This window comes from Onychomys torridus, chromosome 1 (assembly GCF_903995425.1).
Source record: "Onychomys torridus chromosome 1, mOncTor1.1, whole genome shotgun sequence".
Taxonomy (NCBI): domain Eukaryota; kingdom Metazoa; phylum Chordata; class Mammalia; order Rodentia; family Cricetidae; genus Onychomys; species Onychomys torridus.
In genome coordinates this window covers 163,120,736-163,136,740 of record NC_050443.1, presented here as the reverse complement: position 1 = coordinate 163,136,740, position 16,005 = coordinate 163,120,736, and the positions used below count along the sequence as shown (strand labels likewise).

General features: G+C 46.9%; 1 protein-coding gene across 1 annotated transcript; it reads right to left on the bottom strand.

Moving 5' to 3' along the window:
* Nucleotides 1-1,249: 1,249 nt before the first annotated feature.
* Nucleotides 1,250-15,415, bottom strand: Hif1an (hypoxia inducible factor 1 subunit alpha inhibitor). The gene is made up of 8 exons (XM_036170342.1): nt 15,210-15,415; nt 14,742-14,992; nt 12,111-12,259; nt 9,154-9,299; nt 8,093-8,199; nt 7,652-7,715; nt 7,264-7,374; nt 1,250-6,508 (listed from the first exon to the last, which is right to left on the bottom strand). Exons 1-8 carry the CDS (start codon nt 15,384-15,386, stop codon nt 6,464-6,466), a joined length of 1,050 nt encoding a protein of 349 aa, XP_036026235.1. The 5' UTR covers nt 15,387-15,415; the 3' UTR covers nt 1,250-6,463.
* Nucleotides 15,416-16,005: the final 590 nt, after the last annotated feature.

Below are 16,005 nucleotides of genomic sequence, written 5' to 3'. Positions count from 1 at the left end.
CAGGGTTGACCTTAATGACCAAGTGAATAGGTCTTAAGCAAACAGAATAAGCCAGTAAATTTGGCTGGTGCAGTATAGAAGCCAGCCAAGGCCCAGGGCCAGAGTTACACAGAAAGGGTGACTGCAAGGTGACTCTAAAGGCCTGCAGCCCAGAGGGATGGCTTGGCATAGGCATCTTCCCCCATGGGGCTAGAGCCAGAGCCTTGAGAAGTTGAGTGGCTAGGGAGGGAACCACCCAATTTGGCACCATGAGATAAAGGGACGTTGTAGCTAGTGGTGGTACAAAGAATTCTACCCAGTCAAGACTATCTCAGGCCGAAGTCTGAGTAGGCTGGTTCAACACTTTCTTCACAAGGCCTGGTTCAGAGGCTAGACTGCATGTGAGGACAGTGGGGTACTCCAAATCTATCTGCCCTTCACAAGCAATGTGGGCTGGCAACCGACCAGATTTTTAGATTTCCGTGACTAACCAAAGGGTTGTATTTCTTCTGTATTCCTATCTGGCCCTTTCCCTGGGCAAGCCCTTTGGACTAGGCAAGAGAAACCTGGGCAGAAAGAGGCCTTCTACTTTTCCTGCAACCCATGGGTAGCCTGTCTTCCAGTCACCAGCTCAGGCTGTATCACTTCCTATAGAAGGCCTGTCCCTTCTGGGGGTGTCCAAGTTAAGTCAGGTGCTTGTCCTTGTGCATCCTTTACTCCTGCCCCCTCCCCCAACTTAAAGCATTCAGGACAAGGGACTAGCACGGTGCCTGGAACAAGAGCACTTAACAAACAGTACCTATAATACCCACTCGTTCTTCACAACTTTAATTCCTTCTGCCACTTGGCACACTTGTAGTTTAAACACACTGAATGGCATACAAGTGAACCAAAGGGGCCTCAGCTGTCATACTCTCTTATGAGGAATTCAGATGTGAGTGATGACCAAACCTTGTGACAGTCAGAAGTGGCAAAGAGGGAGGGGCTGGTGTGAGTGGAGGTGGGTGCTCACACCTGTGCCAGTGCCTCAGTATGTGAGGGGCAATAGCTTCTCCAGGGGGAATGGGGAGCCACTGAGTTCCCATGGCCTGTCAGTGAGGTGCTCAGAGCTGAGGGCATCTCCCCAGGGCCCAGGCTGCTATGAACAGGAGTCTAGCTGACCAGGCACAAGTGGCTTGGAGTTAGGTACCAAGAGGATGGGTCATTGGAGATTTGTTCTACATCACTGACGGCAAGTTTTTAGAATAAGTCACATACTATACACCACCACCACCACCACAGCCATTTATTAAGTGCTTGCCAGGCACTGTGCTGAAGCTTTACAGACATCATCTCAGTTAATCCAGCAACCCTGAGGTAGATATGTTCAACCCCCACCCCCATACATTATTATAATAAAAGAAATTGAGACTCAGAGCGGTTAAAAGAATCAACCAAGGTCAAACCCAGCTGGTAAGTAGCAAGCTAGAAATGTGTACCAGACCCCAAAACGCATGCTTTTAAACACTGGACTGTTTCCCCTTGAAAGTTAAAGGACACACATTCCTTCCCAAAATGGGACTTTAGGTGAGGAGGGCGGGCAGTTTTAAACTGACTTCTTTAGTCAGTTCTTGTACTCATTCTCTTGGAGGAATGGAGTGTCATCCGGTGATATGCTGACCACTGGGTCCCTTTCTCATGATCCCTACCATTGCAGCCCTCCTTACAGAGGCCTCCACTCTCGACACCAGCCTACTCACTATGCTGCTTCCCTTCTAGCAACCTCTGGAACGCAGGGGTCTGTCAAACTGGGTGACACTGAGCCAAAGACCTGAGAGAAATTAGGAGACATTCAGAAAATGTCCCTCATCCCTGAACTGGTGGACCCTAAGGCACAAGAACACATTCAGATGGAAGCACAAGTTCACTCCTTCCAGCCTGGTCCCCAGCCTGGCCGCTTCCTAGCAGCCTCTCCTCTCCAAGTCCTTTCCCTTTCTAGGTCCCCCCCCCCCCCCCAGTTTAGCCAAGGCATCACCACTCACAGGACCATGGGCCTTGAGGACATGTTTCTGAGCCTTTATTTCTCCAGAAGTGTCCCCAAAGTGCTCAGCTGGGCTCCTCCACTCAGGACCCCATAGACCTTTAATTAAACAGAGCTGACCGAAGGACAGGCAGAAAAGGACCAGCAGACTGAGACAAGCTGAACCAGCATGTAAAGACAAAGGAATGGCAAGAGTAGACAGGACACAGACTAACCAGGGACAAGTCAACAGAGCTAGCTACCTGAGGTCAGAAATGAAGAGGGAGCAGGGAGAACCCTGTGGAGACGGACCCTAGAGCCAAGCAGTCCAGCACTTGTAACCAGAGTTTCTCTGAGGAATAGCCTTGGTAAAGAGGTCACTGAAAGCCCAAACACCCATTTAGAGGTGCGTTAAGAGGACACCAAGAGAAATAGGTAGGAACAGGAAAGGCCTGGGCCTCTTTATAGAACCTGAGCTACTTCTATCCATCCCCACACCTACCCCATCTAGGCAAAACTGGTCAGAGGGTCACTGCTGGTAGCCCTTGCTAAATTCTGCACCAAGTTTTGAAGGATGAAAGACAACAGAGGTAGGGAACTTACCAAGGAGTGAGATAGCACCATCCTTGAGAAGTTCACATTATGAAAGGAGACAGAAACCCATCCTAATTAATCCTTGAGGGGCCTGGGATCTAAGGAACATACAAAGGATGGGGACTACTTCTTGGTGCAGACTAATATTGTCTTAGGCATTTGAAGGGACAGAGAGTGAACGATGAGGTAAATCAGGGACACTGGAAGATCTAAGCTGGATTCTCCACAGCTCATTAATAGTTAGCCTTGTCACTGGTCACTAGTCTTGGAGGCAGGAACCTCGATGTCCCCATAGCCACAGATGTACTGATCCAGAGTAAGTCAACGCTGCTGAGCGGCTGGAAGGGTAAGTATCTTCCCGGGAGCCCATGCTGAACCCATCCTCTTCCTCCAACAGTGCCCACCTTGCCCAGATCTCAGCTCTGTACTTTCAGATGGTTTCCTTTCCAATTCCCAGACGTTCCTAGGGTTTGTCAAAGAGGAGGTGTCCTGCACAACCGGAAGTGTTGGTCACAGTTGGGAGACCAACAATGTTGACTATTACAGAAATAATTCCCATAACAGTAAGCACACATCAAAACTACACTACTGTTAGTCTTTGCCCTAGGGCTTGTATTTAATACACTTACTCATCTATCTTTAACTTTGTTGGCTCATGCAGAACGATGTCTGTTTCTAAATCCATCTCAGGCTGGGATTGGACTCCTAGCCTATGAAGGCATGCAAGCTCCACCTACACTTGTGGGAACTCCAAAAGGGTACTTGGCCCAGAAGATTCTGTGGGTCAGAGATAGGGAGTGTCTCCCCATCCTGGGCTGGCCCACTAGTAAGGATCCTTCCCCACTCTGTCTCCTAACAGATTCAGATTAATGATGGCTCATTCCTAATTGTCAAATTTCTTTTCCTTCATCCTGTGTCTAATCACCAGTGACAGAAACCATTACGCAAATGAGAGCAGACGACTTCCCCCAACTGTTCGCGTTGGTAAAAACCTTGTAATTTAGAGCTCTGATTTGTAGGGGAAGCTGGTCTCCCCCAGGCATCCTGGGCATCTGCTCAACTGATGCCCAGAACAGCCCCTCCTCCACCCCATAACTCCAACCCCCCAGCAAATATTTGACTTCACAAAACAGTAGTTTTCACTGTAGTGCTGGTATAAAAATGGGATCTTGCAACATGGCTGACCCCTAGACAAGCCCAAGTCTCCACCTTCCTTGGCACATCCAACTCCCATGCTGCTGGTTAGAATGGGTAAACACTGCAGCAGCAATGTTTCCTCTGCTCAAGCAGAATGGGAGCCTAAACAGCATTAACCTAGGTGAGAGAAGAACATGCATCTCATCTCCAGGAGGAAGAGACACAGCGGAACATGAATCCGTGATCTAGAACGACTTCAACTCTGAAGCAGAGGCATGCTGAGAGGAGCTATGGGACCTACATTCCAGGGTACATAGAACCCCTCTCCCCAGCAGATCTCACTCCTCTACAGTCACTTCTTGCCTCCCCCACTTGTTAAGATGGCTTTCCAGCTTCCATGTCTCCAGCTGGAGCCTCCAAAGGCTTTCACCCTTCCACACCCTCTTGCCTGAGCCTGCTTGCACCCTGACTAGGAACAAGACTGAGGAAAGGTTCAGAAGAAATGAAGGAGGAGCAGGGGTAGGGTGGATTTCCAGCCAAACAGACTAGGTCTGACCTGTCACTCTCCATCCACTCTCTGAGCCGTTTCTTCATCTAAGAAGGGAGACGCTACCGTGCAGGATTGTGGGGGACAGAGCTAAAGGCCACAGGCACACACCAGGTGTCTAAGATCAGGTAGCTATTACATCATACCAGCATCAATCCTGCCACAGTCCCAAAGTTTACCTTCTCTCTCCTTGCCCCCAGCCACCCTAGATCAGACCTGTATGAGGCACGATACCATGAAGGATTCCCTCCTGCACATGCCAACAGCTTTAAGGGCAGAGGCAGGAAGGCAGACCTGCTGAGAATGAAAACAAGAGCCTGCCCTGCCCTGCCCTCCTGCTGCACTCCTTGTTCCCCAAAGCGATGGAGGCCATGGAGCTGCTTACTACAGTCACATTGCCTAGCATTGGCTGTACTTGAAGAGCTATACTTGAGAAGGTTCCAGGTCTATACACCCACATTGCATCAAAGCCCCCAGAATGGGGGACTAAAGACCCTCCCCCAAATACATACACAAGTATGCACAGGCATATGCATGTATCTTCTCAGTCCATGGGGCACTGTAAGCTGAGCTTCATGGCTAAGAGCCACAGCTCAGACACTGGAGGTCAAACTCGGGGATGGGAGTAAAAAAGTGGGAAAGAAGGGAATAAAGCTAGACTTCCCACTTAGACTTTAGAGAAAAAGACGAAGGAGAAGGGACTCGAGGTAAGTGGACATAGGGCCACCATTCTGCCAAACTGCAGGGCCCATTCCCTCTGAGCAAATGTGAACGATGGCACGCTGTTGTGTAACACTGAGCTGCCCAGGTATAAGCTGCAGCCCTGAGGAGGGTTCCCATAAATAGCTACCAACAGAAAAGTGAATTCTACCTCCATGCCCCACCAGTCATCCTACACTAGCTGTCATACGATGTTATATTGGGTCTGGCAGAGGTGCTGGCTCCAAGAGGCAAGAGGACACTTTTGCCCTTGCCCTGAGGAGGATGAAAGGTACTGAGTTAGCTGCCTAAGTCTGATCCCATTTCATCTACTCAGCCAGGAAACTCAGCAGGTGCAGGGGATGTGGCCTGGACAGGGAAAGAGAGGACTTGGAGGCTCAAGCCAGTCAGCTTTAGGTAGACTGCAGTGAGATCTGACCAAGAAAGGATGGCTAAAATCCGAGTTCAAAAGCTAGAGGCTAAGTCAGGCAGTATCTGGAGTTCACACTGTACTGTCACATTGGACAAAGTAAGCAGTAGAGAACCTTGGTAAGCAAGAGGGATGGCAAGTGTGAACGAACACACACACACACACACACACACACACACACACACACACACACACACAAGTGTGCATATGTGTACACACACATGCAGAAGTTCATACCCCTGGAGCCCAAAGAAGTCAGAGCTAGGAGAACTCCCTCAGTGCCTAGCAAAGGGGCAAGAGCTGGTACTGAAAGAGAACAGCTGCGCGTGTCTGTAATTTGGAACATACGCACAATCCCGATCTTAGGTTCCCAAGGTTTCCTCCTATGTATGGCTTGAGTTTGTAGTTCTCAACCGGAACCCTATCTAATCCTCTTCCACTAGAAGGCTATCTAGGCTCCCAAAGACAAGGCTCCTTCTCAAGGTCCCCATTAGGGACCCAGCAGCTCTTGCTAACTGGCCTGCAGCCTGACTATGCTACAAAAACTGGCAGAGGCAGACTGATGAGCAGATTGATTCTGGCACCACACCCAAATGTAGTAGGGATATAGGAGCCTCTCCCCTCTCAGGCTGAGGCACTGAGGCTTCAGGAGACAGGAGCTGAGAGCCAGAAGTGATATCCTGACCCAGGAAGAGGAACAAGGTACAGATACATGCATGTGTGTGTATACACAGGCTTATGAACACATGTACACACACACACACACCCTGAGGTTGACAGACTAACACAGACATGATGACAACCAAAAGCTGGGACCCCACACACTGATGCAGGACTTTGGGGGGGGGGCGAAGAGGGGAAGGTTCTGGGGCTCAAGAGGCAAGTGTGAGAAATCCTTCCAAATGGGAGTGGAGCCAGCTACCCTGCCTCGCCCCAGACACCTGCCTCCAGGGCCATGGCAAGAGTCCAGTCCATTAAGTGCAGCGTGCAATACTAGTGCTTGGAGTGTCCTGTCCTCATCAACGAAGCATGTGGACGAGCTAGCGGTCCCCCGGCAGGAGGCCTTGACCTCTGCAGGTTAGTTGTAACGGCCTTTAATCATGGTGTTCAACAAAGGCCCCACCTGTAAAGAGACACGAGGAGCCCATCAGAACCGCCTGTCTCCTGATTCTGGAGGAGAACTAAGTATGCCATGGACAAGGACAAGTGATCACTGGACCTTGTAAATGTTCTAATCAAGTTTCCTGACTATCAACTTAGTATTCTATTCTAGGGCATGACCCTTTGGAGGTCCATTTGATTTTTCCTCCCCTTTTACAATACCCCTTGGATAAGCAACACCCATCAGACAGAAGATGGTCTGAGGAGCCAATAACCCCAAATACCTGGAAGTGTGTTTGCACGTTTCCCTGATGCACCTCAAGAACTTCAAATGCTTCTCTGTTCTAACAAAAGGCCACCTGCATCAGTCTTGGTGCTCTCCAGCCTATAAGCGTCTCTGGTGTTGAGGCTAAGCACTGGGAGGAGGTGAGGCAGCTAAAACTCAAACCTCCTCCTTTTACCCGATGGACCAGTGATATACCTAGGTGAGAAGCCGGACTCAACACTACCTAGAACAGCCTGGCCCATCTGGGAGAGCACAAGGAGCTGCTTTATTACACACGTCCCATTCCAGAAAAATCCTCTCGGGGGTCCCCAGATGGCACATATGCCCCAAGGCAGACATTACTACTAGCATGGAACGCATTCTAATGGGTCCGCCAGTCATGCCCAGCTCTCATCAGAAAACAAGATTTCCTCAATATACAAATAAAGTCAACGAAGAGGCCAGCAGCTACTGCAACAAGGGGACCTCCAGAGAATGTCACCAACCCTTACCTCCTGTGGATTCCCCAAGGCCTCTCCAAGCATCTTCTCGATGTTTCTCATGATGGCTACTTTCTGATGAGCTTTGAGAGGATATTCAATTCTCTTAGGGGTAGGAGCCCCCTACAAAGGAAGCAGTAGCTCAGGAAATACCTTTAACACAGGCTTTCAGCTCTAGTACCATATTCTCTTCTAAAAAAAATAGTTCAATTTACTCCTCTTTATCTCCCTGCAAATCACTTCCAGGCATAACCAACAAACAACCCCATCCCAGCCAAGGCTACTCACTACACTATGCCTACTTCACCCCAGGCCCAGTTCCAGTTCCATATGGATACAGACACAAATAAATGTCTGTGTATGCATATCAGTAACAACAACAAAACCCCACTATATTCACCTTATACCAGAAGTTCACAGTGATGGTAATTCCCCCATTTAGTAATGACTCTATGTGGTGCCACCTATTAAAAAGAAAAGAAAAAAAAAAGAGGCTCCTGTTTACTTTCCAGAGACAAGGATGGAAAACTACTATAGTACAGCTAAGGGAAACAGTGAAGACAGGAACTTTATGCTCATCCTGTAAGACACACAGAGGCTGTGGCGTTCAGTCTCCAAATATTGAAGAGGTGGATATAGGGAGTATAGATTTCTCTGGACTTGAGCAATTGCCTTCCTTTCTTAAGAGATAGAGTGGTCCTCTATGCTTAGTATGCTCATGTCTGGACATGCTAATCTTCCTGTAGGCTAATCCTGCCACAACTGAGAACGGACACAAATAAAGCTTTCTGGGAACAGGAAAGAAAGTATTCCCAAGAGGCCCCATCCCTAGCCTTCTCACCAGTACATTGGGATGTACAGAACATCACCAGGGCCCACCACTGTTTCATAACCAACCACATTCCGGAAATTGGGGAAACTCTCGTAGTCAGGATTGTCAAAGTCCACCTAAGGGTCAAGAAAAAGAAAAAGATCAGTCCAGTGATTGCTTGCTGTGGCAGCTTTAAAAAAGAGAGACTTACAACATGATTTCAGAGTTTGTATCCAGGAGATACAATGGATATTAACTGCCCCTCTCAGAGAACAACTTAAGGAAGTCCATGCTCATCTGTTACATGATAATTAATTCTATACTTCAGTGCTCCTGAGCTCTGAAAAGCTCCTCAAAAGCCTTAGGATATGAGGAGTTAGGATTCACCTATCACCCAAACCTTTCCAAATATTTTCTCCCAAACAAATCCTAACCAGAAGACTCACTACTACATGAAGTAGTAAGGCATCTTTCTCCTCAAGAAGAGGATGTCGGGAGCTGGAGAGAGAGCTCAGCAGTTAAGAGCACTTGCTGCTTTTGCAGAGGACCCAGATTTGGTTCCCAGCACATACGTGGTAGCCTCACAAACCATCTGGAACTCCAGTTCCAGAGGATCCAATGTCCTCTTTTGACCTCCACAGGCACCAGACATGCACATGGTGCACACACATACATGCAAGCAAAACACTCATACACAGAAAATATTTTATTTACCTATCTCCCTATCAAAAAGAAGTAGCATACATGATAAAAGAAAACAATTATTAAAGTCAGTGGAGGCATTAATATTTTGATGAAACTGAGTCAAAAAATAATTAGGTGATCTGAGTTCACCAACATTAATGATGGAGCTTGCCCCCCAATAATTAGCTCTGTTTATACTTACAAATATCTGGGAATCATCACAGGAGCCTGGAACATGCGGGCTACACTGTGAAATGATTCTCTGGACTTGTTTGTAAGGCAAGACTGGGCAGTAATGCCAACCTGCCATACCCGCAAAGGGAAGAGCAACAGTATTCCAGCCTCTGGTCTCAAAGGCACCCTTAGAACCTAGAGCTCTACATCCTCTTCAGAGCAGAGAAGCTCACCTGGCTCTGCCTGTCACAGGGATGATGGACAGGGTATGGATAGAGGCACTCAAACTGATCTGGAGGGAATAAGATGCAACGCTTGTGGCCTTTTATCTGGGCAAAGAAGTTCTGTTGCTCATCATAGTGAGCAGGCGTCACATTTCCTGTAAGAAAACAGACATCTTCTTAGCTGAGGTAGTCAGTGGCTCTACCACACAGCTGAAATGCAAACAGAGCCTAGTGCTGGAGTGAAGTCTAGCTGCCCCCCTGCTAAAAGTTAAATTAAATGTAAAACAGGATCAGGAAATTGCCATTACAACTCTTATTAAATCAGGTGTTACATTTTGAGCAGTCAACTCTAGCAAGCATCACTGGGTAAGGCATCAGCTAGCACACTGTCCTCAATGGTGGCTAATGCCCTTAGCTGGCAGTAACAGTGAGAGATGACTGCTGTGACTGGTACCAACAGCACACAGTCTACTCTGGTGCTAACTACTCACTTTGGTTCTAGGAATGTGTGCTTTCTTCGGGGAGCTCTTCTGGAGCCCAAAGACGCTCGATGCTGCTCTCACTTCACCACACCTATGGGATACAGCATCGCTCAGAACAACACTGGGGCTCAGAGGCTACTGACTCAATGAGAGAACGATTACTAAGTTACTGAAGAAAGGGTCGTAGAATTTAAGAGACATTGCTTAGAATGCCACCTTGGCAAAGCCTTGTAGTGCAGGCTTGTAAGTCCAGCTACTTAAGAGTCTAAAGCAGGAGGGTCATAATTTCAAGGCCAGCATGGACCATTTAGGGAAAATGTTTTTTAAACGGCTGGGACAGCTCAGTGGTACAGCATTTGCCCAGCAAGCACAGGGCCTATGTTCAATTCCCAGCACCACAAGCTTAAATACATATACACACATACATATGTTGTTACCATGAATTAGTTCCGCCATAATGAACGTTCCATCTATTCCTGTATACCCAAGGTCACATCTGTATATTCTATATAATCTCTGAGTTTAGAAAACATTCCCAGATGAACATGGTGGTACATACCTGTAACCCTAGCACTAGGGAGGTGGGGCAGGACTGCTGTGTGAGGCTACCCTGAGCTACATAGTTAAGTTCATAGACAACCTGGGGTATGTAGTGAAACCTTGTCACAAACAAAACAAAACATCCTGTATGCTAGCCAAGTATGCCAAAACAGCTGTATTCCTAGTGCTGACAGTCCAAGTGCATCCTCAAACAAAAGAGCCCTCACATCTCCACCAGAGGCAGCTGCTTCCCTGCATCTGGCCACAAGAAAGGAAAGCAATGGGATTAACCCAGAATCAAGGAAACCAGAACTATCTTCTTTCTAAAGAGCCAAAACTTGGTTTCAGAGATAAGTTATCAATTCATAAGCTGCATTGTGGGAAACCTATTTACTATGTTATCAACCATCCAAACCTAAGAGAATACCAACAAAAGGAGGCCGAGGCGCTCAATGAGGTCCATGGTATCACATACTTATTGTGTTTCTTTAGTCATGGAAGGCCACTCACCACTTATTACACAGCTCTTGATGGCCTAGCACTGAGCTGGTGCTGGAAAAGAAAAGTAATAATACTGCCTGCAAGTAGTGTTCCTTCTCCTGACCAGCACTTAGACACTTCTTTGTACTCAATCAAAAACTAAGAGGCTAGAGAGCTGGCTTGGTGGGTTGGAGCACCTGCTGCTTCGGTGGGGACCAGGGTTGGACTCCTAGCACCCCAGGATGGCTTACTACCATCCTAACTCCGTTCGAGGGTATCCACTGCCCCTTTCTGATGTTCACCTGCACCGTGCACACAGATGGTGCATATACATACACATACATGCATGCAGGCAAAACATTTATACACATAAAATTAAAATTTTACAGACCATTAAAAAACTCAGAACACATTTACATATTTACTTAGGTGTAAGTAAATTCCCAGCAAGATACACAAACTAGTATGCCATGAAGTGCCTTTAAGAGAGGGCCTGAGAAACTGGAAGTAGGGAGAAGACTGGTGGCTAAAGCCCATTATGTCCTTTCCATTTGAACCCCATAAATATATGTTTAAGAGATAAAGTTTTACCATATTAGAATAGTTTCTGCCAGGCACGGTAGCACATGCCTGTAATCCCAGCACTCAGGAGGCAGAAGCAGGTGGATCTCTGTGAGTTCCAGGCTAGCCTGGTCTACAGAGTGAGTTCCAGGACAGACAGAGCTATACAGTGAGATGCTGTCTTTTAAGAAAAAAGGTTTCAGAACATTGTATACATAAGACATAAATAAACCTAAAAAAAAAAAAAAAAGAAAGAAAGAAAAAAAGAAAGTTTCCTATTACAGGAATACAATCCCTTCAGTGTATTGAAATGCAATGGAGTGCAGTAACATTTCAAGGAGACCTCACTATCTCAGTGTCTGTGCTCACACAGCAACTGAGAAAGGAAAAGAACTTCTTTTTCCCCCTAAGACAGGGTTTCTCCACCGTGGCTGTCCTGGAACTTACTCTGTTGACCAGGCTGGCCTGGAACTCAGAGATTCACCTGCCTCTGCCTCTGAGTGCTGGGATTAAAGGCACTCAGAGAAACGCTGTCTCAGGAAAAAAAAAAAAAAAAACCAGCAACAACAAAAACCGGGGTTGGGGATTTAGCTCAGTGGTAGAGCGCTTGCCTAGCAAGTGCAAGGCCCTGGGTTCGATCCTCAGCTCTGAAAAAAGAAAAACAAAAAACAAAAAACAAACAAAAGACTGCATGACACTACCCAAGAGACTTAAAATATGCATTATCTCATTTAATCTTGGTAGCCATTTATAAGATCTATCTTGTTCCTCAGCAGATGAGGGAGCTGCACCACTAAAAAGTTCAGTGACTTGTTCAAAGTCATGGAGCAAGTAAGTGGAGGAGACAGGGTTAGAAATCAGGTTTGCATGATGCAAAGCCATGCTTTCAGAAGCATTTCTTACCTTCCATGCCAATGAGCAGCAGGTTAGAGGTCAGTTGCCCCCAGCCACGTTTTCCCTGTTGCTTATTAATCCAGTTCCAGTTAAAACCCAAGAAGTCCATGACAATCTTCCTCCCCACGGTGTCATTGAGCGTTTGCTGCAGATACAACCTATATCCCCAAGAAAAAAATTCCACCAGTGAGATCAGTCCTTGGTAGGACCTCTCTGTTTGGAAACTCAAATCTGTTACTACATCCCCAACAGAGAACAGCTGTAGTCATGCAGGACTTCAACATGGTTCACAGCTGAGTTCTTTCCCCCTGTCTGAGCCCTGCTCCACAACAAGCTCTTAAAGATGAGATTCTTAACCTTCTGGGTCACAGTACATATTACCTAAGAATTAAAGGCCTCATTTAAGAATGTGCATATACAGAGAAATTTCATACAATTTAGTTTCTTGGAAGCCTACCACACAGTCTAGGATGAATCTGCCTTCTTTCAGACTCTTAAGATCTGACACAGCTCCCTTGGCCCTTGATGACCGCTGTGACTGGTTCTAACACTGTTCATACCACCAGTCCCTCCTTGTGGAAAGTTAACTCTTTGGTGCCCACGTAAGACAGTCTTATTTAACTTTCTTTGACCAATCAAATGTCCACAGAGGGACTTGTGTCCCAAATATAATTTTAATAAACAGTCCACGTTACCCTGTTTTTCCCTTTACTACATCCAACTGCAATTCCAGATTGTAACTACTGGGACAATTGTGTCCAAGAATCAACAAGATGATGTGACCCTAGACAAACACATATGAGAGTGAAAAAATAAGGGACGTCACTGCTTTAAATCCTAACAGTTATGACAAAATGAACTAGGAATCTCAGTAACTTGGAAAAACTAGCTACAAGGAACCTTCAAAACTCTCTTACAATAACAGAGGCTGGCCCTGAATTCTTGATTTTTCTGCCTCTACCTCTCGAGTTCTGTGATTACAGGCATGTCTCACCATGCCTGGCTATAACGTACATATTTACAAAACAAAACAAAAAGAGTTAGAGACGCTTGCAGAAGTGAATAGAAACAATTCTCCTATGACAACTGAATAATAAAAGCTCAACGACCTCAGAGCATGCGTGGGGACAATTGGTGAGAACTGGCTCTCTTCTTCGACCATGCTGCTCCTGGGAAGAGACTCAAGTTAGTGGCTCGGGACTCAGCACCCTACCCACCGAACCACCTCACTGGCCCGGACATTTAAAATCCATTCACGTAGGGACATACTGCTGACAGGAAGTCAGAAAGAGAATCAAGAGAGGAGACTCCAGACATTGTCATTCCAATGCACAACAGTCATTCACTATTAAGTTCCCAGCAAAAGCGATTCTCCAGGGACAATTTCACAATGTGAGACTGACTGGAACCTATATAACTGGACTGTCCTCAGAAGTGGAGATAAAAACAAAGAGAAGAATCACTCTCCCAAGTGATTTTTGGTCACCGGTACACAATAAGCAATCTGTTCTGATCGTCCCAAAGCTAAAGGATCCTGAAATCCCTTAACCCCAAATCATAACAAACTACTTCACTTTTCTGCACGAGCTGTCTCCAGATAGTATTCTAGAACCAAGACTGCAAACTGTCAACGTCAGGGCTAAATCCAACAAGCAATTATTGTCTGTCTCTCTCTCTCTCTCTCTCTCTCTCTCTCTCTCTCTCTCTCTCTGTGTGTGTGTGTGTGTGTGTGTGTGTGTGTGTGTGTGTGTGTGTCTGTTTTAAAACTCATAAGTGGGGCTGGAGAGATTGCTCAGCAGTTAAGAGCACTGAGTTCAATTCCCAGTAACTACATGGTGGCTCACAATCATCTATAATAGGATCTGATGCCCTCTTCTGGCATGCAGATGTACATGCAGAACACTCTGCATACATAAAAATAAATAAAGAAAAAAATAAAGTCAGAAGGGGCTGGAGACTAGGCTCAGCAGGTAAGAGCCCCCACAGAGAGGACCAGAGTTCAGTTCCCAGGACCCACATGACAGTTCACAACAGTCTGTAACTCCACTTGCAGAGGTGCCTTCTTCTGGCCTCCATGGGCACTGAATATACACAGTGCACAAGACATACATACAGGCAAACACTCCTACACGCCTTTAATCCCAACATTCGAGGCAGAGGCAGAAGGATCTTACTGAGTTTGAGGCCGGCCTGGTCTATATGGCAAGTTCCAGGACAGCCAGTTATAGAGTAAGACCCTGCCCCACCCCCTGGAACCAAATCAAAACCCGGAAGAAAAAACCAACACCCATACACTGACTTCTTACTTAAAACAGGATGTATGCCTTGCTAAAACTTTCTGCCTAGACACATTCAAGCCCGCCTTTCCTCTGTCTGACCCTGCAAGGTAACTGTCAATCTCACTACCTAAGGTAAGAAATTAGAGTCACAGCTTAAGGCTAATGTTATTCTCATCCCTCACGCTTCTACAAAGAACCACCAAGAACTCAAAGCCCTTACAGGATAGTAGAGCAGAATATCCACCCGGTCAGTAACGGAACCCAGATGCTGGCGATGCCAATCTCTTCCCACCCAATTCCACCACACCTTCAAACAAGCACGAGGAATGGATCCCCTAATTCTACTCACGGGGCAACTTACCGCTCTTCTCCCCCACGCTGCTGTATGTCCTGCAGTTTCTCAACAAACTCATGAAATTTAATTTCCTCCCTGTTGGACCTCGGCTTAAAGTTCTGGAAGTTAGCCATCTTCTTTTCATCATAGTATAAGAACTTATGGGTGCTGGCACTGTACACCGAGAAATCTCCGTTGCCAATATTCTCTTGCAGGTATTCTAGGTCCCACTTCAAAGCAGGATACACAAGGTTTGTGTCGGTCAGCACCACAGGCTCCTGAGCAAAAACATCAGAAAAATCAATGAAGTAATTCCAAGGAGCTAATGATTTCTTCTCGACGGTATCACAACACTTCTCCTGCCCAGCACTCCTGACATACCATCACCTCTCCTTCCCGCCCCATAAGTCTCAGTCCACAACCGGGTCAGTTTCCCACCTCTCCCCGTGACTAGGTCCCTTCCTCCACCCCTTCAGCAGCAGCCCCGCCCCCCACCTCATTTTCGATGAGCTCTTCCGCCCGAGGGTCACTCTGGCTCAGACGTGGGATGGGCCGGGTCGGAAAGCTGTAACTTCGTAGCTGTGACTCATCCCAGGCGGGGCCCGGAGCTTCCGCCTCTTCCCGGGGCTCTCCAGAGCCAGAGGCCGCATCTTCGGCCGCTGTCGCCGCCATCTCTGCTCTAGAGACGGCCCCACCGGAAGCAGAAGCCCCGCCCTTTCCGGAAGCAGCCACAACGGACACCATAGAGATGAACCGCAAGAGAAACCGGTCCAGACCCTTTAAGAAGGTGGGGCCGAGCGCCTCCTACGGTGACCTGCAGCACTACAGTCTAGGCTCCACTCTTGGCCAATTCGTCCCTCAGAAAAGGTACTAACAAATAATTAACAAAATATTAAAAATATTAATGAGACTAACAAAATATTGCTGCCTCGGCATGCTCAAGCCTACAGAGGCAAGGAAGGCGGCAAATGTAATTAAGCTTTAAACTTTGCTCTCATGGATGCAGAGAGCAGCCAACATTAGACCCACTTTTACAGAATCAGAAAAATCAATGATCACATAGATCTTGGGTAAAGCTATCCTAAAACCTTAGGCGTATGATAAATAGCAAGCTGAATTCGTTCAGAACCAAGGGAAGAACAAGGACTTATAGTTCCAGCTACTCCAGAGGCTGAAGCTGGAAGGTTCAAAAGTTCAGAGACAGCCCAGGCAACATGGCAAGCTGCCATCTCCTTTTTTAAAAAAAGTAAAATAAAACCAAGGGAAGAATTCTTTAATTTAGTATCACTTG

Excerpts from the sequence above, each read along its gene's own strand:
- Hif1an (XM_036170342.1), bottom strand. The coding sequence starts at position 15,386 with ATGGCGGCGACAGCGGCCGAAGATGCGGCCTCTGGCTCTGGAGAGCCC. Across the intron at positions 9,300-12,110 it reads GCTGCTCATTGGCATGGAAG|GAAATGTGACGCCTGCTCAC; the intron begins GTAAGAAATGCT and ends GTTTTCTTACAG. Across the intron at positions 6,509-7,263 it reads CCTTGGGGAATCCACAGGAG|GTGGGGCCTTTGTTGAACAC; the intron begins GTAAGGGTTGGT and ends GTCTCTTTACAG.